Source organism: Sceloporus occidentalis, unplaced genomic scaffold, assembly GCF_023333645.1.
Source record: "Sceloporus occidentalis isolate IW3139 unplaced genomic scaffold, rSceOcc1.0.p SCAF_104, whole genome shotgun sequence".
NCBI classification, from domain to species: Eukaryota; Metazoa; Chordata; class Lepidosauria; order Squamata; family Phrynosomatidae; genus Sceloporus; species Sceloporus occidentalis.
Genome location: NW_028317084.1, coordinates 1495642 through 1522286, shown reverse-complemented (window position 1 = coordinate 1522286; position 26645 = coordinate 1495642). Strand labels below are relative to the sequence as shown.

Here is a 26645-nt window from a genome sequence, read left to right as displayed (position 1 = left end):
CAAATTTTCACCATGTTCACATGAGAAGCAAAGGTTTTGGTGAAAATGACATGACAGAAGGAGGTAAAGCTAGCACATTCTTCCATTGAGCTGCTTGGACACTTGTTCCCATTCCCTATATGGCATTTTTGGATGCCTGTTAAGCCTTGACATCCATTTGTACAACTTGGTAAGAAAGAAGAAAGCCTTGGGGTAGATGTGTGGGAGAGATTGGAGACATTTTGCTTAATTATTCATTTATTTATTTTAAACCCCACCCTTTTCCTGCCAAAAAAGCACTCAAAGTGACTAATGTAACAGAATACAGATTTTTTTTAAAAAAATAATAGCACACACACACACACACACACACACACAATCAGTTAAATTAAAAATGCATCAAGAAAGGAGAGAACAAGCATGAGACTGGTTAGACTCTCTTCAAGAGTGGACCATCTTGCACATTGGTCATCTCATCTATTAATGTATTTGCAAGCAGAAGGACAAAGGAGAAGAGGACATCTCAACAGACCTCAGGACAGAGATCCTCTGCACTGTGTAGTTTGGAAATATCATTTATAAGTCTAAGGCATTATGAAGAAGTGTCTATGGATATCCGATATCATGAGGTGTCACAGTGCAAAATGTCTCAGAGATGAAGGGACAATATCAGTATTTACCTCATATAAATTAAGAAAATGATGATTCCTTCAAACTACCTCCAGCAACCTGAAAACTATTGTCTGTAACCATCAGGAATGTTTTTTAAAGAAGGAAAAACACACACATGAGAATAAAGCGAAAAGGAAAATATTTTTCCCTTTTAAACTCCACTCAAGGCACCTATAAAGCAAAGCCAAGATGCCCTCAGGGCACTTTTATACATTTATTAGAAAGCAAAGATTAGAACCATTTTATGGAAATTAAAGATAATGTGGAACATTTATCAACCTTACAGCCACATAGAAATGGAAAAGAGAGTAACAAACAGCTTCTTGGGCTGCATGCAAAATGGCTTCATATCAGTTGGTTGCTTGTGACTACTAATGTCTCATAAGTTACTTGACATGGATGATATTTTGACATGGTTCCAGTTTACCTTCTGGGTTCATCATGTGCCTACCCATGACAAAGTGAAGATCTTTCAATGCTGATGAATTACATACTTTTTTAAACTGCATCTCAGCTGGAAGAAATGTTTGTACCTTCTAGAAGAGGAAAGGTACAGGCATTGACTAAACATGTTATAACTTTATTTAACATTTTACACCAAATTTTGCAAGTAAGTCTACAAATTGTATGGAAATAGATTAAGAAGGGGTTTCTCAACAATCTTCTCCTGCAGTGAACTTAGGGGTAACTAAACCACCTCTGCTTTGGTGCAGGTGATATGTTATGGATTGATTTCTGTTGACCTTTTTTTGGCTTATGATCCCATAATCCCCAAGGTTTTGAAGATGCTTCACCAATAAAAAAGAATTCACACTTTTTACCACCGTATCCATGAGTATCTGTGAGGATGCACATTACTCAACGTGTGGCTGTCAGATTTGCATGCTTGTGCCATTTTGGCAGAAGGAGGGCAGATAGTGAAGACAATGAAGCACTGATACAGTATGTGAAAATCCATGGAAATTTACGTAATACGCCATTTGTGTGTTGTACACAGCTCAGTTCACAACTAAAGGAAATTTAGCTAAGATGTTCAGAAGTATGCCACTTTGCCAACTTAATCTTATGCCAGGATAGGCCACATGTGGCCTACAGAGAGCAGATACCTGACCCCTTATATCCCAAACTGATGCTATGATGATGAAAATCAGTAGTAGAGGAACTTTAAAATCAGTTATCTTGCATACAGTGTGCATGTGTGCACTTTAAAATCAGTTATCTTGCATACAGTGTGTGTGTGTGTGTGTGTGTGTGTGTGTGTGTGTTGAACATTTTATTTTAAGAGAACCATGTTTCTAAAATTGGTGTGGAGCCTGGTAACAGGAGTGTGGTGCAACCTGTAGTAGATCTAATGAGAGGGGGAATTGCCACTCAGATCTGCCAATATGGTTAATCTCAAATGGAATGGTCAGCCCTGTTTGGCTTTCTTTCCCCCAAAGTAGTTTCCCAGATATACAAGAACTGTTTTGGTTCAAGGCACTTTGGAGAGAAAGATGGATAATAAGAGTAATGAGTTTGTTTGGCAGGAAGCAAAGTAGCCACAACCTTGCAGACTATCCCCCCCCCCCCATGGGATAGGCATGATCTCTAAGGTAGATGAGTCCTGCAAGCCTCACCCAATGATGGGCAGTACAGCAGTCATAGCAGAATTCAAGCAACATAGACTTACAAGACTAAAAATGATAATGGGCTAGTCTACATGTAAGTGTATTCCTTCTAAGCTAGCCAGATGTCTCGGGTGTAGTCAGTCAGACATCCCGTTCCGTATTCCATCATAAGTTATTGCACCATCAATCCAGTCAGCTCCTATATTTAGAATGGGGAAGAGCAACATTTTCCCCTTTGCCTCAGATAGCAAAAAATTTTGGGCTATCCCTGTGCACATGAATATGGTAGTAAAGAAGGGGGGAATAAAGTGAGGAGTATAGCCTGCCCCAACTTCTATCAATACAGCATATCTTTAAACACACACATACATAATTTCCATGTGACATCTGGCAATTGCCTTTTTCTTCAGCCAATGATGTTGAGCAAAGTTGGAATACACATATGATGGATCTGGACGTTTAAGTGAGGTCTGACCCAAGACTTTCTGGGCTGGTCCAAGACCAGTCATGGTCCACAGCATCCAAAGACAGCAAAGTTGTTTTGGCACATGAAACCATAAATCCAACAACTTCCTTTGTCTTTCATGGGCATTTAAACCAATATTATTTAATTAAAACTGGGTTGTTGTTGTTGTTGTTGTTTTTATTATTATTATTATTAACCTTTATTTATAAAGCGCTGTAAATTTACACAGCGCTGTACATTCAATCTTTTTAATTGGACGGTTCCCTGCCCTCAGGTTTACAATCTAAAAAGACACGACACAAAAGGAGAAAGGAGTGGTGGTGGGGAAGGGGGCTGTCTAGTAAGATAATACATATAAAATACATGTATAGGAAATGATTCAATAAAACAGACAACAAAAGAACATCAAATAGCAAGTGACAATTATGCACTTATGTTGTTGTTGTTATAATATCCCATATTTTTCCCAGATTGGGACCCAATGTGGTTTACAAGAATTTTAAAAAAATGTTAAAAATCCACAAGTTACAATAAATAAAACACAATTAAGCAATCATAAGAAATTAAAACCAGATGAAAATATATATCATTAAAATATGCATACATGACCACCACAACAGTTTGCAATATCCAGTGCATTTGTGTGTGATAGGCCTTGAGTCAGACATTTCTCAGCTGACACGGACACTGACCCAGAAGCAATAAAAAACACCTTAACACCTATCAAAAATAGAAATGTCTTTGCTTGTCTGCAAAAAGAAAGTAAGGAGGGTCCCAGTCTAGCTTCTCTAGCAAGGGAGTTCCAGAGCCAGGGGGCAGCCACTGAGAAGGCCCTATCCCCACCAGATGTACTTGTAACTAACTAACAATTTGCTGTTCTTTCATGGCACCCAAAATCCCTTGCCTCACCACACCAAACATTACTGCCAGCCTTTGCTTTATTTTAGATAATAGAAGAGGATCCAAGAGACTCCAAAACAAAAACTACTCATTTCTGTGGAAATCTCATTTGTAAAGTGGGAGAGGGAGCAGTGGAAACAACACCTATGAGAAAGAAAGACCCACAGATTGACTGCTGAATACACACACCAAAAAACATCCAAGGGGATAGTCCCACTTTTCTTTAGCTCTTAGAGCTGTGTGTCCTGTAACCTAAACAACTAGTAATAGGCCAGCACAACAAGCTAACATAGCTAATACGTATCCATGACTACTACAACTAGTGCTGCAATGAACTATTCAGTTGTTGCCATTTTGCCTTTTCCCTGTTATCTTTCATTTCACACTAGCAAGAAACCGATGCAAGTGGATATGTGTCAGATTAAATGCATAAACTTTTTAACAAGATGCAAGTGGAACTGTCTGTCCTCCAAACAGTGTACAGAGAACCAATGCACAGCATTGAAACACAAGGTTTATTACTTAATGACCCTCGTTTTATATTTCCCACAGTATGAGCACAGGTTTTGTACTGTTTAGGCAATGAAGGAATCTTCTTGTATCATAAATCATATTCTGATCTTTAGCCAAGCAACTCAGAAGTCTATCATCACATCATTGTGCCAAGATTTTCTTAAGAACAAAACTGTATTACATCTGTAAAAGGAAAAGAAGAAGAAAAAAAAAAAGGGGGGGGGGAGAAAAATTACACACAGAGGAAGACTGCTAAAAGTGGAACTTGACATCCGAACTGACTAGCTCTGCTGAACTCAATGGGGGCATGTAAGCAGTGATTACAAGCTTAAGTCATTTCAATGGACCTACTTTAATTGGCACTAATATTGGATTTAACCCGCAAAATTTCTTAGTTATAATTGTTTCCTTTTTGCAATCATAAAGATATAATTTTAATAGCTAGAGAAAAAAAATGTGCCCTCACTATTTAAGTGCACATCTATACTGTAAAAATAATGTGGTTTGATACCACTATAAATGTTGTAGCTCAACCCCATGGAATTTTGGAGTTTGTACTCCACATAATATCTATTTTAAAATCACTCCACTGGCTGGCCATTAGTTTCCGGGTGCAGTAAAAGGTATTGGTTATGACCTTTAAAGCCCTAAATGGCTTGGGTCCAACCTATCTTCGGGACCACTTCCTTCCATATAATCCACCCGGCACACTCAGGTCCTCTGGAAGGAACGTATTGCAGCCTATGAAAACTAGGCTGTCTGCAACTACCTGGAGGACCTTTTCGAGAACCAGTTCCAAATTATGGAACAGCCTGCCAGAGGAGATCCATCATATTACCATCTTAAACAGCTTTTAAAAAGCTGTTAAGACAGATCTCTTCTGGCAGGCCTTTCCTGAACAGATACTGGCCACCAAAATCTGAACCTCTTACCCCTCTGAATCAACTATAGCCATTATTAGAACTATTTATCTTGTTTATTTTAAGGTATGTTTTAAATTGTGAATTGTTTAATTGTTATTTTAGGGAATTCTGGGATATGGGAATGTAATGTTTAATTTGTAAGCTGCCCCTGTTGTCCTGGACAGAGAGGTGGGATATAAATAAAAAATATATTATTTTATTATTTTTATTTATCATCTTTATAGCATGACTTCTGGGAGAATGGGACTTGTGCTGAAGAGTCCTATGTTTCCCAGAAATCTTGCCAGAAGCAGTAATGTCTGATCATTCTAAGGGAGACAGTGAAGAGAAGAGGAACACACAGCTCCATCATGCCTAGGCCCAGGAGAAGATGAAAGGTCCTTCCTCCATCCCAACTGGCACCACTTTGGCCACGGAGGGAGAGAAGAAGTGGCAGGCACAGTTCCATCATGCCTAGCCCAGAAGATGATGAAAGGCCCTCTCTGTACCACAACTGCTACTGACCTGGCCTCAGAGGGAGAGAAAAGGCAGTTCCTGCTAGACTTAACACTCTTCCCTACTGCCATCCCCTTTCCTTTGGTGTTGTGTCTTTATATGGTAAACCTATGGGCAGCAATTGTTTCTTCTTGTTCTTTTTATTGTAAAGCCTCATATACAGTGATGGAAACAAACAAACAAACAAACAAGATGGGAGTGTTTTCACCGACTGACATAGATGCACAGATCACATCTCTCTATGCACCAGTCAGAGGAATGCAATGAAACTGGGGAAAGGGAAGAACATCAGATTATTTTTGATGACAAAAGAAATCTCAGACATGGAAACTAGCAGCTGGCAGTTACACAAGATGTTAATTGGAAGGGGAAAGAAAGAAAGAGACAAAAAGAATAGAACTCTGTCTCCTGGATGTGTTGTTTCACCTTGTCGCTGATGTGCAACAGAAACATGAAGAACCGTTTTGTTACAAAAACATTATAGAAGTGTTGCAATTTTTTTAAAAAAAAGGATATCTCCTCTTCATTCAAAAGAAAAGAAAAGAAATATGGTACCAGAATTTATAGCTTTTTCAATCAGTATCCACATACAAATTCAGCTAGTCTTTGGGTTTTTATTAGTTAAAAGTAAGTGGCCTAGCGGGGAACTCCTAGGATTTTTTTTCTAAAGAAGGACTTCTGATATTGCTATGATGATAATTCTAAATTTCCTCTTTCCAGCTGCAGTTGATCCCCAGCATTTGGTAAAATCTTTCTCTTTTTGTGCTTAACAGTTATTGGTTCAGCTACTATATTGCCTTAGAACATTTTTTCTCTCCCTATGGAACCATGAATTAAATCCACATGGCAGTGCAACCTTCCCACCCCTCAACTTTTCCCCTTAAGGTGGTTTTGAAAATGTCAGTTGAAAGTAAAGGTGTTTATTTTACTTAATATCAAATTCTATAAGTAAATGAATTTTAGTGGTTTATAAGTGCAGAATACATTTTAACAACTGACCCCTTTATGTTTTTAAACTTTTATTAAACTGTGGAAGAAACATTAAGATCATTTTAACAAATGCTGACTCAATCCATTTTTGCATTTCCCACATCATCAATTGAAGGAAAATCTTAAATGGCAACAAACAAAAGGCCCTGACATATGCCTTTAAACAATCTAGATTTGGCAGGGACAGTCCCAGCTAATCCTCTGATGTCCCACTTTTTCAGCTGCTTTTAAAGTGTCTCTCTTTCCTCCTTTGTCCTTAGGTTACTTAAATCAGTGCAAACTGAACACAAAGTACAATTCAGATCTTGCTTTTTCCAATAGATTCAGGCAAAATCAAACTGCTGCAGCCCTTCCTAGCCTATATATTCTTCCTTTTTAACAGCTTTTTGTCATCTTGATCATACTCTGATGTTGCTTGGCCACACATGTCCTAATTTTCATTTATGAAATTTTGGAGCATATGATGATGCTGTATCGCCTAAATGAGTAACATGTACTAGAGATGTAAAGCTTTGCTTATTTCATCCCTGCCATGGACGAATGAATTATTACAGCCATTTTCGATCTGTTCCATGAGAATATAAGAACTTCTTCATAACTTTTGAGTAATTGGTATTTTGAAACTATACTTGGAGACAATTCATTTGTGCAAAAATACTCAAGGTTTTCCTATTCAGAAAGCATGTGGGGAGGGAGCAGCAAAAGTGTAATTTTGGTTGAAAATCACTGATTCTAGCTAAATATAGTGAGTTTGGCATAGACATGTTATGCAGGAATATCACACTTTTTCTGTCCAGCAATCTGTGGCTGTAACGCAATGTACCCACTGTATAGCTTGAATATTTGCTTGTGTAGAAATGGTACACCAGCACTACACTACCCCCAAACAGAATAACAACATTATGCAACACACGCCAATGACTGTGTGTCATTGGACAAGGTGTCTGTTGCGTCATGGTGAATAATTCACTCAGCATGGGTAGTGTGACTTATGCATGCCTATGTCACTAACAGGATGCCAGCCTGCGTATTTATGCAGTTTGCATAAAAACATGAATTTTCTGTGTGGGAAAATTATGTGCAGCTTTGTAAAAACATATTTACCCCAACAAGGTACCAGATTGAAAAGAATTTCGTAGCTGACTTATTTTCTTTAACAGGATGCCTTGAGTATAAGAAAACTATTTTATCATTTAAGATGCAAATATTAGCAGGTATTCTTCAAATCCTTTCCACAAACAGAGCATGCTCACCATTCCAAAATGCTGGCCCATAATATAGCAACTGGCTTATTTTTTAATTAAAATATTTATCTGCCCTTCAGTCACTTTAACTATCTAGATTGGTTAAGAATACTTTAAATAAACATCTTCCTGGGAAGGTGAAATGGAGAAATCATTTCCACTACCATTAAATTCTGGTGTTGCATGTGTATTTATCCAGTGTTGAAGACAGCCCCTGGTTTTTGCCTTGCTGGTGGTAAGTCAACAAAGAAAGAGAAAAATGTTCCTTTCTGTGAAGGAATTCAACAACTTAGTGCCACCTATAAAAAGGTCTTGTCCCAGGATACAGTGGCAGTGGACAGTGTAGTTACACAAAGTAAGGCCTTGAGCAAAATCTTAATCCATAGATTCTTTGTATATGAGTGGGTGGCTGTTGTAGCTGGCAAAAGTATTCCAGTCTCACAAATTTGATTTTTCATTCTTAGTCATGACATAACATTGTGATAAATGTTGAGCTGATTTATTCACCCTCAGGGACTTAATTACCAGTTGCTGTATACTTTCTTGTTATATTTATTAGTTGCTTTGTAAAATACACTTTTCTAAGTGATGTTCAAAATCATGTATAAATGAAGATTAAAACAATAAAACCTGAACAGTTAACTTAAAATTCATGGATAACAGGTTAAAACAGATGCCTGCGCCAGAGTCAAGGTCAATCTAACACATAAAGGAGGTAAAAGTGACTTAGGAGAACTGGGGTGGATTCTTGCCCTCAAGCAAAAGCAAACTGCTACAACCTTTCCTAGCTTTTTGTGTTTTTCCTCATTAATAATTTTTTTACATCTTGACCACACACTGATGTTGCTCAGCCACATCTGCCCTGGCTTTCATCTTATGCATCTTAATTGGAACCCGCCACACAAATAGCCTGATGATATTGCCTCAACAAGTTCATTCAGTGAAAAGCAACAACTTTACAACAACAAAGCACACAGAGGCTGCCATTATTATTTTTGATAGTGACCAGTGTAGTGTAGTAGTTTGGGGATTAGTCTATGACCCTGGAAAACAGGGTTCAAATTCCCACTCAACCATGAAAATCAACTGGGTGATTTTGGGCAAGTCACAGTCTCTCAGCTTCAGACAGTGGCATCTCTGCTTGGGGTGTTACCTGGTAGGGGGTGAGGCTTCCAGAGGTGGGCCCAAAATGGCACTCCCTCACCTCACTGCCATGGTATGGCATGTGCAGTGAGATAATGTTGTGTTTGGCCCTCTCAACAGCCCCCCTGCCTTCAGAGTACTGTGTGGCCATTGCCACTCAGGGCCCAAAGCAGATGCCCATGTGGCCATAGCCACATGAATCTCAGAAGGTGGCAGCAGCAGCAGCTACCCCCTCTGGTTTACCACTGCAGCCAGGCTGTACTCTGCTGCAGCCAGGCTGTACTTGAATAGATGACTGAGAGAGAAAAAACATGCAATAGGACCAGGATGCAGGCCGAATTAGGCTTCAGTTCAGGAGTGGTAAGTCGTGTCATAAAGCTGTGCGATAAGCCCCTAGGTTTTTTGGGTTTTTTTGGCAATAAAATTCTTATGGTCTGTGGATATAGCTAGCATGACGCCTGGAAGACTCTGGGAGTTACAGTCCAAAAAGGAACTTCCTAAGTCCTATTGCCTACATACAAAGTTTGTTCAGTTTTGCAGGAATGTAAGGTTGCTTTTACATACCTCTTTCTAAGCCAATTCTGTGCACTTACAATGTGGTGTGTAGCCATGGCTCCAGACTGGAATAGTCCCATGGCAAGTTCTCCTCTCTTTCCAGGTAGCTGTCAAGAGTGGCTTCTATACTTCTCCCAGTATGCCCCATGCTTGAACCAGACATGGCAGTATGGCAAGTTTTAGAACTGCCTTAGTTACTTAAGTAATTTGAGCCAATTCCCATATGCAACAATTTAACTGTGCAAGGGGGGAAATCCCACTCAAATCCATTAGCATGCTGTAATGTAAGAGAAGAGGACCAAAAAAAGTGCAATTGTTATTTTTATTATAAAGTGCCTTTATGGGGTGTTTAGCATAACCTCACAACACTGACACTAATTATTCTGGCACCTTATTGGCAGCTACCACTGGATAAAAAAGACATGTGTAGGATCAAAACAAGTTCTTGGTTTCATATCTTTTTCCTTCTGTACTCTTGAGTTTATTTATGGCTAAACTGAAGCTGGATGTCAAATCTGGGTCCCTCAGAACAAAATCTTAATAATTAACTGGCAAAACTGAACATGATCGTTTCTGACACACCTACACTGGTAATTATTGCTTTGAGGCCATTTACTAATGAAATTAATGTATTCATTGCCCTAACAAATTAGCATAACTCATACATAATGCCCCACATTTCAAGACCTTCCTCGAAAAACAACACTTAATAGTGCAGAGTGAAATGGCAAGGGCAAGGCACGGAGACAGCATGCTCTGAATGATTACATGTTAAAAACTGCCACAACTAAAAGCATATTATAAGGCAGAATGTAAATACTGCAAGCATAATAGTACCATTAATGGGATCATCAAAGGGAGGCATTTTATTATTAATTTTGCACTTCAGATACTTAGATCATCTGATTGTGGTAACCAGAATTGAATGAGCTCACTACTTTTGTGTTACAGTCTAGTAGAAAAATTACTCTTTGTAAAAGTAGGTACTTCTTCCTCATGTTATTGGTAAATATTATATGGATGAAACCTCTCCTTTTAGCAGGATGACTGCAATATTGTATTAGAGGTGAAAAAATGTGCATCAATTAAGGGTTTTGTTTTATTTTGCTTCATTTTGTTTCTACAAATTCATCCAACTCAGGCCCTGTAGGACAATTAATGAAAATGCACCTATATCTTTCAGGTGTCTATCATTGGGAAGAAACAGTGAACATCACTCTTCTTTTTTTAAAAAAAGTAATTTTATTAATTTTACAAATATATAAAATATATGAAGATATAAACCTTCTTTTTCAAAACATTATACAGTGTATAACTAAATGTGATGTTGGTTTTTAATTAGAAATGTTTACTATATTACTTGTTTTAAATATCCCTCTAGCTCTGTATAAAACCTCATTCATCATAGCTTCCTATATACCTCAAGCTATCCCTCTCATAGTGAAAAAGTGATTTTAGTTAACTATATATATTCATCAAGTCTTTATCATTATTCCAATCTATTCATGACAGAATTTTATATTTTCTCCTATATTACGTATATAACTCTTCTTTTTTTAAAAAAAAATTATAGGCAAGGTTCAACAAGCAGAGCTCTCATATAGTAGTCCATATCAGAGAAGATAGCCTCTCAGATAACCTGGTCCAGAACACATATGGCTTAATAAGACCAAGTGAATTGTAAGACAGCTCAGGATTTGATTGGCAGCCAATTCAGAGCTTTATAACACACCAGTTATATTTGCATGCTAGGAGGAACATTAAGTCAGGCTGCTGCCTTTTGCATTTTCTGCAAGCTCTAAACCGAACACAATGGTAGCCTTACACAGAGTACCTTACAGCAGTCCAGTCTAGAGGTTACCACTCATGATCACTGGGGTCAGGTTGTCCCTGTAGATAAATGGTCATAGCTTTGTTATTATTATGTGCCTTCATGTCAACTCTGATCTATCATAAGAGTGCTATGGTACTTTTTTTTTCCCCCCGAGGAGGTCTTCTTCTCGGACTGAGAGAATAGGACTTGGCTATGGTCGCCCAGTGGGTTTCCATGGCTGAGTGGAGATTTGAACCTTGGTATTCTGGAGTCCTAGTTCAGCACTCAAACCAGTACACCAACCTGGTTCTGTACAATCAGCTCCCATACTGGTAGAAGGCATTTTCTGCCACTGAGGTCACTTGGGCCTCTAGTGACAGAGATGTCAGTTCCTGTAGAGTCCATGGAAGGGCTTCAGGAAGTTTGTGAATTAAGCAGAAACATTTTTTTTTCCTTTCAATTAATTTATATTATTTTGAATAATTGTGTTTCTTGATATGAGGTTCCAAACTTTAATCAGATTCTTGAAAGGGTTCTTGACTTCAAATAGGTTAAAAATTACTGCTTTGGAAGAATGCTACTCCATCTAAGACAGCTAAATTACCTAACTACTGGACCCAGAACCCATTTTCTCCATGTTTCTGGGATTCATTATCAACTACTTAGATCCCATTCATTTCTCCATGAATTTTATTCTTTCATTCATTTGATGTATCTCTTGCCTTTCACCCTATGCAGGATCCAAGATGGCCAAGCATCGGTCCATGTTGTGAGTGGCAATGGAGAAATTCCTCCATGCAATGGAGAAACAGAGCTGAGTATCACCTGCATGCTGATGACATCTCATCCCAAATTCCTAAGTGACCAGCTTGAACATCATTGTTAAAAAAAACACTGAAGGGAAGATTCTGTCCTGAAAAACCCCATAGACCAATTGCCAAGAGGCAAGAATACAGTGCATCCATGTCATATGCAGGTGCCTTTTATGTGGCTTCCAGCTTATTCTGGAAGCCCCATGCCATTCAATGAATGGGGCACGTGCCTGTGGCACTCATGCCGCCACATACATGAGCACCATTATCCTCATAGGCAGAACTTGCCTTACGCAGTGGGGTCTGGAACGGATTCCTGCTGCATAAGGCAAGGGATCACTGTACAATGTCTCTAATGACACTCTCTGGAACCAATCTTGTAGGTTGGAGCCATTACAAAACAGAGCCTTCCTGTTTCAACCTTACAAAGCCAACCTAGAACGAAAGCATAATCAATGATATTAAAAGGTGCTGAGAGGTCAAGAAGAAGCAACAAAATGGTGCTCTTCTGTGCCTTATATGATATGATGTTTCCAAGGCTAAAGATGCACATAACCTCTAAATTTATTTATTTATTTATTTCATTTGTATGCTGCCTTTCCTCCCAAGAGAGACCCATGGCGGCTCACAGATAAAAACATTTTTAAAAATCTCAATAAAATTCAACATAATTCAAATAATCTACAAGCAATATAAAATCACATAAAACTAAACAAAAGTTAAATATGTACTATATTGTATATACTATAAAAATAAACAAAAGTTAAATATATACTAAAGTATGGAGGAAGTGTTACAAACACATTTGTCTGCCTAAAAACAATATAATAATAATAATAATAATAATAATAATAATAATAATAATAATAATTTATAGCCCGCCCAATCACGAAGAATCCGGGCAGGTTACAACAATAAAATACATCAAACAACAATAAAATACATCAAAAACAAATACCTATGAATAATGCAGAAATTTTGCCATACTTTAGTTAAAAGTGCTAAGCATTGTCTGAAAAGCACACAAGTAACATGTATAAATGGCCCAGAATTGTACACATCAGCCCTTCCCTGTCCTCAACATCCCCGTGTTGAGCAGAAAAGTCTACTGGGGATTTCTGCCTGCTTTCACTTCATCTCAGATAGAATCTTCCATGATACCCAGAATCCTGCTTTATTAGAGCTTCTGATCACAAAGTAAATTTTATTCACTTTCATGCCAGTAGAAAGTTGATGCAGATTTTCCTATTAAATACAGGCAGAGTGGAGACTCAGTGTTAGCCCAATATGCATACACAGCCCTTACCCTCTTATTCAAGTTGCTTGTCCTCTCTTCAGACTTTTGTTTAGTCATTTTCAGATGTTAATCTTGCATAAACCAAAACTCAAAATGAAATGGGCAACATCACGATTGTCACAGAAATATGATAATCGATAAAGGTGTAATTGCTTCAGATGTTGAAGCATATGTTGATGCATAGGTCCAGGAAGCTAAAATCATAATGCTACCCATATGAAGTAGTAGCATAAGACTTTATAATATGAAGAAGTCTAGAATTAGAATACAAGCATTCAAATCCCTTAAGAATGCAGTGATAAGAATACAGGGAGCATAATTTACACTTCCTTAGCAATGTGAAAATGGAAAAGAATGAAGCATCTTTTACTCAGAGGCTGTCTTCAAGCCTCAGGTGAGACTAGTTGGCAGACTCACAGTTGCTAGAAAAATGCGAAAGGTTCCTAGCTGCTCACTGAACACTGAGCATTCATTGTCCTTCTTGAAACATTAAATGCTGTAAAGTAAGAGATATATGTCATTTCTTCAATTTTGAACAAGTACAGAGAAATCAAGTTTCTCAGCAAAGCAGTTCCTGTGCTTTAACACAAGCAATGGCAGACTTAGTGACAGTTCATAGATGAAGTAAGGTGGGCTCATCTTGAAATAACAATGTAAATTACCCCACTGCTCAGTCCATAGGTTGACCATAGATAATCAATCATTTTCCCCAATTAATTAATTAAACATCTTGGCTCTGGTTTTCCATTTCTGAAGATCCACAGCGGGGCTCACAGTCTGTTCATCCATCCACCATGAAAAGGATAAAAGCCAAATAATTAATGTAAAACTCAGCATTCTGTGATGGATTTGGACTCCAACTTAGCCACAAAGTTCCCAAGGTGGTCTTAAAGAAAAGAAGGTTTTCATGCCAAAGGTATCAGGTTCAAATGGTGGCATCACCAGGTACGGTTAGAGGGGAAAAGTGCCTGAAAACATGGAGACTCAATGTTGCCTAGTATGGATAATACTAAGCTACATGGACCAAGGGATTGATCTGGTACAGCAGAACTTCTAGTGTTCTTATTCATTTCAAATATTTATTCAAAGTAAATTCAGTTGTGTTCAGTGGTGCCTACTCCATTGATAAATCAGTATAGGATTGTGGCCAAAAAGATCAATCAACCTAAGAAGAAACAGCATCACATGCAAATCCTGAAGAGAGGACTAGGAAATAAATTCATGTCCAAGATGTAAAAGTGCTCTCAATTAAATGTGACTGTACCTAACGTCTAAAGAACTGGTAATTTATCTATTTAAAAAAATTATACAACAAAAATATGTATACAAAAGATGTGTGACTATAAGCACACACATACACAACATGTATATTAAGATGTATTTTTAAAAAACTGTATTAACCTCTTTTTAAGGTAAACCTCTTCCCATGACAGCTAAAAAAATTCATACAAATTATAAACAGCAATAAACAACAAGTAACCATAAACAGCAATAAATCCTCAAGCTGAGTAATGAAGAAGCTGGGGATGCTTTAGCTGGAGAGCCTGCATTGAGCAGCAGGTTGGACTCAATGGCCGATGAGGTTCCTTCCAAAGCAATGATTCTATGAAAGTGGGAAGTTTAAATTAATTTTATCAGCTATTGAAAAGTAGGTTACTCCATCCAGACTTAGAACAAAGAATTCATTAGGATGCTTCTGTTCAGGAATTCATTAACAAACCTTAATGGAGGACTGAATGAAAGTTTTAAAAATTTAAGCTGTAAGAAACATAATTAGGGCTCTGAGCATGCAACTAGTTTCATGTTCCCATATTTTCTAAGTTCTGGTAAAAGCTGTGGTTCTGTTTCAATTGCGGTTCATTTCCCCCCTACCATCCATTTTCTTTCTTACAGTTGTAGCCTGGGCCATGTAAAACTGCCCTGCAATTTTTCTTGAGTAGAAAAATGAAGACATGAAATAATCTTTTGTCTCCTTTCCGTTTTGCTTCTTATCCTCTGGATATTGTTTCCTCTATTAAGATACTTCATTAAACTATGCTTTATTCATTTACAAACATTTTTATACCACTCCTCTTTAAAATAAATAAATAAATAAATAAATAAATAAATAAATAAATAAATAAATAAATAATTCTTAAAGCAGTTGTCCATTGAAAACATTTAAACTAAAAACAATCAAATAATGGTAAAAATAATTTTAACACATTTTAAAATCATTCATTGAAAACAATATGAACTGATCATGTTAATGATAAGGCATATAATCAGGAAAATGCCCAGGCAAACAAATAGGTTTTAGCTGACAGTGGAAGCACGCAACACTGGGATCCCACCTAATTTCAGTTTTGTAAAAGTACCTAGAGAGTTAGCCATCCCTACTTCCTTGTTTATTCATTAATTTTTTTCATTGATTCTTCACTTCTGGTGCACTATCATGTGGATGTCAAGGGTTAATTTCTAGGGGGTTGGGGTTAATGGGTAACAATCCAGCTTGAGACATGGTGTGGCATCCTCCTGCAGAAACACAGGGCCAGACATTATGAACTTTCCAGCACTTGTTAAATCTAGCTAATAGTGTTGACTTTCTGTAAATATTATCATTGGTAATCATTATAACAGTTTTCTGTCGCTTCCTTATCTGGCCCTTAATGAATAGGATGAGTCTTTGTTCACGAATGTCCCTTTTTTTAAGTGGATTTAATGACTTCACATTTTGTAATTTACTTGAGCACTGGAGGTTTATTAAAACACAGCATTGAATTGACCCACATACCTGTGTCACAGGGATGTTGTGAAGACTCATAATGAGATGTTTGCAAAGTACATTTTCCCCCATAAGTGAAATCTACTAAGTATTTTTATTACAGCATGATAGAGATCACAGCACACAAGTGAATCAGGCATTAAGCCTTATAAGGGAAAACATACCACAGGCAAAATAACATTGCCTTTATTTTTCTAACATGCTGCACTTCATTAACTACCATACAGGATTATATAACTCTGTGAAAGCGTAACTATGCAAAGTTTATAATCACAAGAGGGGGCAAATGTTCTCACAGATTCTGCTTCTGTGCAGAGCCTTTAAGGTCACACAGAGTTCCTGAAGCTTGCTGAAGCTAAAACCTATAGCCACATAAAAGAACAAAGTTACACACCTTTTCTTTAAAGAATTCTTACAGCAACTGTCCATGCAAAAACCATAAGCTTAGCTGATCTCACCAGAAGTCAAAGATCCACAGTGCAAATTCATGAGGCCCAAATGAATTTTCAAACAGCAGCAACCAGAATAGTGTGTTTTCAACCCCACCCACCCCCTGCAATAGTTTGCCTCTATATGTCTTTCTTGGAATCATTCTTGGAAGGGCTAGCCCAAGACAGAAATGAAGAAATGCCAAAACTGAACAAGATGGCAGTTCTCCCATTCGACACACACAAGCAGACAAGATTCAGTGTTGACAACAGAATATTATCTTTCACTACATGTGAAGCAGAAATCTTGCTTGGAGGGACAAAGGACAGATTGAATGGCACCCAAGTGTCTCTTCTAGTACCTACCTGTTTCCCCTTAACTACTGCTTGAGGCATCTTCCTATCTGTGTAATGGTGGGGATGGCCTGCTCTTTAGGCCTTTTACATTAATATCAGAATCCAAGATCTCTATCATACTTTGATGATACCCCATACAGCAAAATGACCTCAACCGATATGCTATTTCCCATAGTACAGTATATTCCCATGATATAGAAACATTCGGTAACATTTTAGATAGATAGATAGATAGATAGATAGATAGATAGATAGATAGATAGAGATCTATGGTCCCCTTATGGGATCATTCTGGGGAAACTTGGGTACGCCAATCAAGAATATGAAATAGTTAAAATCACTGAGAAAATGAAAACAGTTCTCATTAATGTTAACAATAAACTCTTCCTATATTAGCATTAAGATTTCCTTTCAAGAGTAACTGTAAACAAAGAGAATAGCACTACCAGTATCTTAATGGGGGAACTGAATGAATGGTGAACCATTTCCCCTGACATATTCCATATGGGTCTCAAAAACACTTCTAAGTGTGAACAAGTTAATGTGTTAAAACATGCGTTGCTAGCTGCACAGAGTGAATCTAAATAAAATCTTGCCTCCAGTTTTGCTGATATAAGGGTTTGGGTTATCCTTTCTACCTTGCATGGTTCCTATATGCCTGATTTTTTTCTAAGATGGAAATATTTAGTTTCTTTACACTTCTAGCTGTAGCCTCTCCTACATCTGGTTGAAATTATTTGCACCTTCTTTCAAGGAGAGAGGTTGTGTAACCTGATCCCCTCCAAACAACGCTAGATGAATTGTAATCCCGTTTACATAGTTTCTGTTGAAAACTTCCTGCTCTTTTTCTAATGAATGCTCACCTTTCATGGGTTAACAAAACTGGCCTGAGTATATGAGTTCATATTTTGTTTTCAGAGTTTACGTCTTGAACATCTGCTCTTCAGTAAGAGGTCTGCAAAACATGGAAGCATGAGGTTCCAGCATTCTGAACCCTGGTTGATACCTTCATTTGCTCATGATAACTGACAAAGTTACTACATGTATGATATACTAAGACTCATAAAGCCTTTGAGCAAACCTATGTCTGAACTGACAAGCTAGCATGGGATAGTGGTTTGAATGTTGGACTATGACTCCAGGAGACCAGGGTTCAAATCCCCACTAACAGTTCAGGCTTTTAAGAATCAAGCGAAGTTCTAGCCTGGACGGTTGGTTGAATCTATCCGTTCTGATTGCTCTTATATTCAATTTTTAAAAATTAATAGATCTCAAATTCTTTCTATCATGAATATGAAGACCTGTGCACATTTTGGTAAATTATCTTTAAAAAGAAGCTGAAAGGACATTTTCAGCCATTCCTAGAGAAGACACAGATAAGCTACCTCCCAAGATAGAAGTTGTACATTCCTCGGATGCAAACAGCCTTAGAACATAGTTTTTTGTGGGTTTTTCGGGCTATGTGGCCCATATTCTAGAAAAGTTTATTCCTGACACTGGCATCTTCAGAGAAAGCCTCAGAGAACAACTGTTAGAGATCTGTTGCATACATGTAAAACTTGTTCAAACCCTACAGCTTCAGAAACTAACTACTTCCCATGTCTTGGTTTGCCTAAGCACATCCTATGCTTTAGATATGAACTGGGATTTTAAGTTATCAGCTCAAAGCCAATCCTTAGCTGTTATGGGGAAGAAGTGACAGCTGCAGAACAGATCTATGGTTTCCATATCATTGGGGGGGGGGGGTGAATCTGCTCCAGGTTTTACTCTGAGCTTAAACCAGCTATTCAGAGTGTTGAACTAATTTTGGCTACCTGTGAATCTATGGAAGATGTAGTTGGGCCACTGCAATATAACCATCTATTTTGACAGAAGATCTAGCCTGGCCATCTCACAATATCATAAATAAGAAGCATCCTTAAAGCAGTCACTCACTCACTCACTCAATAAAATGTTTATCAGGTTACTTGATGGAAATAGTTTTTAACATGTGTTTGATTTTAAGTTTTGTATGTGGCTGGTTTAGGTGCAGTCATTGGATTTTAGTATTTAGAAGTTGTTTATTGGATTTCAATTATGTATCACTGATGTTTTACCAATTGTATAAGTCACCTGAGAGGGCTCTTCCTATAGGATGGAAGTGCCTTCTCAGGTGACTTACATAAGTGGTAAATAAAAAATAGGCAGTCTGTATGATGCTCTAAATAGACAAATGAAAGAAATGCTTTGCTTTCTACCTGCCATGCAGTTTGTTTTAATGCTTCTAATACAAACCCTTCTGAACAGACATGTACTGCATTTTCTTTTCTCCTTTATCCCATGTTTTGTCCAGAGAAGAAATTATGTATCCCCTCTCATATAAATAACATCCAGATGAATAATCATGATGGCAGCCAAGATAGATATGTCAAGTGAGGTAAACATTCTGAAATGGAACAAACCCTTGAGCGGTTCTTTCACAACACTCTTACCTGCAACTGTCACAGTGATTGTTTCACATAATGCACCTGTGAAAGGCGCATTTGATGCTTGAAGTGCCGTATGAATTAGTGGTCTGCGAGATGAAGACCAAAGACATTCCATCAAGACTTGTGAAAATTAAGCTAATAAATACACAGAAACCTTTTCTATGGTATTTGTACTGCATGCCTGGGATCTTTAATCTTCAAGGTGTGCTGCACCAATATATCTGCTAAAACAGTGTGAAGTTACATTAAGTCCCTATAAATTTTGATCCATAGATATTTCAGAGATCTTTTTAATATACAGTACACACACACACACACACATTGTGTTCCAATAGAAACTGATATAGCACACACCTCCCATATGAACGTTTGGATCAAAACATAGCTGCCTCACAGATTTTTCATGTCTGCATGTGTTGTGATACAATTATTGGTTTAAAAAACACAAAACAGGTACAGATCTTTATTTCCTCATGCATTGTTGGTAGTAACCATGTCAGTCAGAATGCTACTCACCCATGCCTAACCTTCAATATATAGCTAGTAAATAATAGCATTGCTTTAGCACTTTTTTTATTTAAAAAAACGCATTGTTTGAGTAACACATAAGGTTACTTATTACTAGCACTCTACTAACACATTAATTTAAAAAGCTCTTAAAATACATCCCCACTCAAACAACTAAATGATTCCTCTGACCCTCCCCTTAGAACACATCCCCAAAACTACCGATGTTAGTAGTCATTGTGTTTTCAAACCAATGTCATTGCTCACTTTTTACCCTCAAAGAACTTTTTCAGTCTGTTTCACAAAGGTGTTTGCCTTCCCATTCACCTACCAAAACTACAGAACATCCTAATCACTGAATGTTAGGTCAGCCCTTCCAGAAACAGTGCAGACTGAAGGTTGTGATGAATTCACAAATGAAGTTGTTGACATGGGCAACCAAGAGATAGTCAAGGTTTTTCACGTGGACAGAAAAAAAAATATGTGAAGCAACACTGGATATCTACCCACTAGATAGCATGGCCTCTTTTCCATTATTCTTAATGATATCATTGACTAATAAAAATACAACCAGCAAGAACACAATAAATATGTATGATAAAATCCACTATCCATATGGAAACAATTTGGGACACATTTCAAACATGTCATGTACCTATGGGGATACGCTGCCCTGAGTCACCTGCAATCCTGGAAGAGTGTTTCTGCTGTTCTTGAAACCCTCCTCCCTTTTTCTGAACAACAACAACAACAAAAATAAGATGAATAGCTTCTTCTGGAATCCTCCAAGAGCAACAACTCACACAGTAACAACTCAACTCATAGGTTTTGGGGTCCGCATCACTGTTTGACATTGCAAAATACATGTTTTTCAAAATCCAGAAGTAGATTTCCAACCACATATGGAAAGGTTTTTGTCCTTTTAAAAAAAACCGGCTATGCGGCAACCCCCAAGAGTGTCCCATGAGATAAAACCTGACCTCCAGAAGCCTGACAGTTGCCGACCTTTTCTATTTTGTAAGCCAGTTCCATGATTCCTGGATGTTGGGAGCTGAGAATGAAAAATGAGCATAAGGCTGTGAAGTTTTGTGGCTGCAAGAAGATGTAAGCTAGATATATTCTGGTTCACAGCCAACAATATCAAACATATACCCTCCAACTGTCCTGATTGGGCAGGTGCTATTCTAACCAATGCTCTGTCACCCCACTTTTCAAGCTACTTCTAAAATGTTGCAGTTTTCTCTCTCTTCCTCACACTTTCTGCTTGTCCTCAGCTTACTTCAGTTGTTGCAGAGTGAGTTCAAAGTGCAAAAAGTAGTTGCAATTAACTCATAAGTGAGGGACAGACAGGAGGGAGTGGAATCTTGTCCTTCCCAGCAGGCTCAGGCAAAAGCAAACTCCTGCACCCTCTCCTAGTTGTGTGTTCTTCCTCATTAATAAGTATCTTCACCTTGCTTGGCCTTACACATCCAGGTTTTGATCTGTGAGATGTTGGAAGGAATGCAACTGATGAAAGGAATGCAACTATGATGCTTGACCATTTTCGCCACATATTTAGAAAATGGTTCACTTACCTCTGCTCTACAGACTTTGCATCTTGGAACATCTTCATCATGAAGGCCCTATAAGAAAGAAGACAAGACTTTTAGTTATACAATTGAACTTGAAATGGGTAATGTGAATACACACACAGAGAGAGATGCAAGCATTTGAAAACACTTTAGAATCATCTACATGGCTGTATTAAAAACTCACAAGGCCAGATCAGTAATGAAAAATGAATGCTTAATAGCTTCAGAATTTGGTTCACATGTGATAATTGGTGCCATTCCTGCATTTTAATATTTTCATTTTATGCTCATGCTCTTAATTACTCTTCAAGTCAATAAGGCACAAAAAGATAATGGACAATCAGCTTAAAACTGGGTTCAGGCTTTGTGGAGTCTCTCTGAGCCTTGAAAAATAATCAAGTTTATAATGTTTAACCTTCATTCTTAAAGAGAAAATGGTGCAGCTTATGTGGGAGAAACCATCTAAAAAGTATTATTTCGGGGAGAGTGTTTGTAACCTATTATTTTAATTTTTTTTAGGTTTTTTTTTTTATTCAGACAGAAAATTGCGCAGAAACTGTGGAGCACACCTCACATGGGCTCAGGCTGTGCAGCTGCAATGTTGAGTGATCATTACCTTTGAAGACGTCAGAAAATCAATTACTTTATATTTTATTTTCTATGTAGATTAGAGATTGCATTCACATTCACATTATACTATTATAGCACTATGATTTTCCTTCCTATAGCTGCTGTGGTTCTATCCTAGAAAATCCTTGGGTTTGTAGTTTTGGTCATAAGCATCAGAGGAGCTCTCTGGATGAAAATACAAAATGCTTCACTCTAAACCCAGTCCCAGGGTTCCATGGTGGTTAAAGTGGAACAGTAACACTTAAGTTTAGACCCTAGGGTTAACAGAAATCAATTAATTTGTAATTAATTAATTAATTCTTTATTGTCTTTTTAAAATATCTGTCCTGATTAATAGTTTAGAAAGGATCACTTTTTGGTTTGTTTGCTCAGTGGAAATATGTTTGTGTTTGTGTGTTATTTTGTTAACTTCTTGACCTTCTTGTTATGTTCAACAGCCGCTTAGTTTCTTCCACTTTTGCAGAACTTTTTAAAAATTAAATATGCAAAATGCACTCCCTTTTATGAAGAATATATGTAAAGCAATTTCTGATATACAGGGGTTTGTCTGTTTCCGAGGAACCATCATAGCAGCAGGAGTAATCTTTAGCACCTCTCTCAACTTTTCATTTCTCCAGGGTAATATATAACCTTACTGTCTGTAGGTAACCATTGTCACGGGAAATATTTTTCTCCTACCTTCTGAAAGAATGTAATTTATAACATGAAATTAAAAGCATCAAATTAGTAACCCAATCCCTGTATTCCAGTTTAATGAACTAGCGCCTTCGTTGCATTATTGTTTTGTGCCGCTGGACCAATCTGTTTTGTTTTACAAACAAAATGTGGCTTTTATTAATAAAGAAATGCATAAGAAAAAAAGGAGAGAGAGAAGGGGGGGCTGAGTCATCTTTGGCAATGTTAGAGCGATGTCTCCCAAGGGCCTCCATACTCTCTTTTAAAAGAATATTTTCTTCATTTAGTCTTGGCAAAAACTAAAAAGAAAACATGTATTTGCATCTTTTTTGAATTTTTAAACTCATTTTAAAGGTTGAATGGGGACGGCTGTATGATGTTTCTGTCTGCTATTGTGTCTGGTATAACCTCTGTGGGATATCCCATAGACTTTGGATGATGGAGGTTCAGATCTCTGTTCATCTATTAAACTCGTCCTCTCAAGACCAAACTTAACTTGATACCAAATGTGTTATCACAATAAATACACATGCGTGTGCATACATTAGTTATATTCCTTTTTGGATTACTGCAATGCGCTCTTTGTGGGGCCACCCTTGACAAGTATTCAGAAACTTCAGATAGTTGAAAGAGCTGCAGCCAGAACTTGAACTGGGGCTGGCTACAAGAGCTCACAACTTCCTTGTTGCAACAGGTCCATTGGTTGTGTGTCTGTTACTGGACATAGTTCAAATAGCTGGCCACAACCTATAAAGCTCAGGTCCAGGTCCAGGTCCAGGATATCCGACAGGCCATACAATACCATATGAAGCTGTGTTTTGACAGCTTCTGAGGAGGACCTTTTCTCTATCCTGCTACCATCACAGGTACATCTGGTGGAAACACCAGTGAGGGCCTTCTTAGTGGCTGCACCGAAACTCTAGAACTCCCTTCCCAGACAGACTAGGCTGGTACCCTCCTCCTTTTTCCAAAAGTGTGCCAAATCCCTTTTACTCTGACAGGCCTTTGAGAACTGATTTTTTTAAAGCAGTTATGTTTGATGTGCCAGACTTTTGTTTATTGTCATTGTTGTTTTAATTGTTAATGTTTATAACCAGTTTTTAATGGCTTTTCATTTTATGATGGTTTAATTGTTTTTTCGCTTTTCTATGCTGTGAATTTCTAACTAGGTTTGTTTCCACTGTTGTAAGCATCCTGGAGTCCCGAACTGGGAAAATGTCCAGATATAAATACACAAAAACATAGGAAGTAGTAGTAGTAGTAGCAGCAGCAGTGGTTGTGGTGGTGATGGTGGTGTGTGAGGGTGGGTGTGTGGACTGTGAGGTTAAACCCTTTGTTTCCTCTTCCAAAGTGCCAAATAAAACCAACCACTCCCAAACTGATATTAGAAGGGTAAGGGGGAGAGTCCCATTGGTATTGATGGGGAAATCTTTTTCAACAGGTCTAATAACAACTGGAAACGTATATATTATTTGTTAGGACTGTAAGGGAGAGGAGTGAGTTAAGCTTTTTCTTTCCTCTTTCTGCTGTTGGAAGACAACCGCCCTCACTCCTCATGGCTACAATTAATTGTTCTTAAAACAAGAAATAGTTTGTAATGACACTTTTAGTATCATGTTTAGCCTGGCCTTTAATAAGCTTGTAGTTTGTGTTTGCTTTTTAACGTGACTGAGAAGAAATACTGCATATTTATATGTCTTACATTGTTTTAAATTGTTTAAAATTGCACTTACTCTTTTCAATTGTTTTCAATTGCTTTTTGTCTGTACTTCACTCTGAGAGCTGGTGATATTGGGTGAGATATAAATATGTGAACAGACAAATATCTGTATCTACACAGGGATTTTGGGTTGAAAAAGGAAGAATGGAGAATTAAAGAAGAACAGAAATAAAATCTATGTCAGGATAATATTATTACACAGTTCCAGGGGGAAAGGGTGGTTTGATCCAACATATAGTAGCTATAGATCATTTTTGTCAACCAAAAAGATACCTAAATTATCAACTGACATAAAGTAAACTATTAAATACTGTATTTGTTTAATATGTTTAATAGCTAGTGGTTAGGGCAGCCTTACTCACAATGGTTGCCTATTCAGCAAACTGGAATTTGGCATGGCATTATCTCCATATTGAAGATGGTCACCAGTATGAAATACTAGAAATTGTTGTGGAACTGGATTTAGGTTCCTACCACAACTCTACATTTGCTTCATATCTGGTACTTTGTCATGTTAGGATTTTGCTCAGTGTTTCAATGATACCGTGTTTGCACACAATGCATAGTCCTAAACATAAGCCTGGATTAATCCAGGGGAATGCCTACAGACCGAAAAGACTCACTTACAAAATTTTGAATTTGCTAAGAAGCATATTTATGCCCAAACAACGCAATTAAAATATTAAGATGAAATAACAGAAAAGAGACACTCTTAGATTTCTGGAAATTAATACATGAATCTACCCCTGCCCACCAAAGAAAACTAAAGTACTAACAGGAAACATGTCTAGCAAGCAAGGAAGTGTAGTTGGTCTCAGGAAAGAAACCTTCAACTAATTTTGAAATATGAGTTCCTTGTATTATACTGTAGCCAAGAGGATAAGAAAATACAAAAGCATTCTGATTTACTATTCCAATATACAGGAACAGTTTTTTCTTGCATGGTTCCTGTCTGACGTGTCCATCACTAACTATGGCAAAACACTCTCAGTACAGCATAATCAGATCTCATAGTTTCATTTTTACAGCCAAGAAGGGATAGGCGTATTCCAGCAGCTGTAAAGAACTGAGGAGGAGTATTCCATTTCACAGCATTTGAAATGCTCAAATCTGCATTTGAAAACTTCAAAAGCAACAGCAGTTGAAATAAAAAATGACAGCAGAGAAGTTCTTCATTTTGTCCCCTGGGTCAGCCATCTTGTGCAATTGTTAGTTGCCTTGCTCTGAAGAGATGTTAAGCAAAGTGTGGTGGGGGCAGCAGAGGAGACTGCATTTTCAAACATTTCTTTTTAATACACACACACACACTTCTTCCCATTTGCATCTGATATACTATAGTAACAGTTTTAACAACAGCAAGTGAGAAAGGGATGTAGGCGTCATATAAATAAGACTACTGGCAGCCCTCACACCACTTCCAAATGTGGTAGATGCGCAACACAGTTGCTTGGCTTGGCTTGACCCTCTTTACTTAATGCAACACCTAAATTTAATTTCCAGCCTCTGGAACACAAAGGGATTAGAGATTACACCACTGCTTGTACTTTTCATGCAGGCATGTAAAGAGGTTCAAATATCTCTTTATGCAAACAGTTGTTTTCCCACACTGTTATGCTGGTTCAATGCACAGGGAGAGCCATGCATGCACATACAACCCAAAACAGAAACCAGAACAGCTCCTGAAATGGCTCCAAATGGCTCCTAGAACATTTTGACCAGACCTAAGTGTGTCTATAAGGGCTTGATGCCCAGGAGCACTATGTTCTAAGCCCAGGGCTACTGAGTTGCTATTGAACATCTGCTCTTAGCTAATCATGACTTAGGCAATGGGCAGATCTCTAGTGATTATAGCAGGCTTTCATCCATAATGAGGACAGAAACTGCCAACTGATACCTTAATACCCTTCTTCACCAGATTTGCAGTATATCAAAGTCACCCTGCCTACAGAGACAATAGCCACTACATCAGGCCGGGATTTTGGAATTTTATTCCTCTCCCAGCTCCCTAGATTTTGTATTATAAAAGCCTGAAGAAAAGTTCCGGAGAACTTAAAACCCTGCCACATTTGTGACATTTTAGTGATGCAACAAAGGTATTGCTCATCTGATAAGTGCC

The 26645-nt window shown here is 37.8% G+C and overlaps 1 protein-coding gene across 1 annotated transcript in view; it reads right to left on the bottom strand.

The window, feature by feature from the left end:
• Positions 1–26645, bottom strand: part of LOC149283428 (uncharacterized) — a 301635-nt gene that overhangs the window by 213007 nt on the left and 61983 nt on the right. The window contains exon 3 of the mRNA XM_089497578.1: positions 21508–21555. Coding sequence (XP_089353704.1) covers positions 21508–21555 — 48 coding nt within the window. The remainder of the gene's footprint in view (positions 1–21507; positions 21556–26645) is intronic.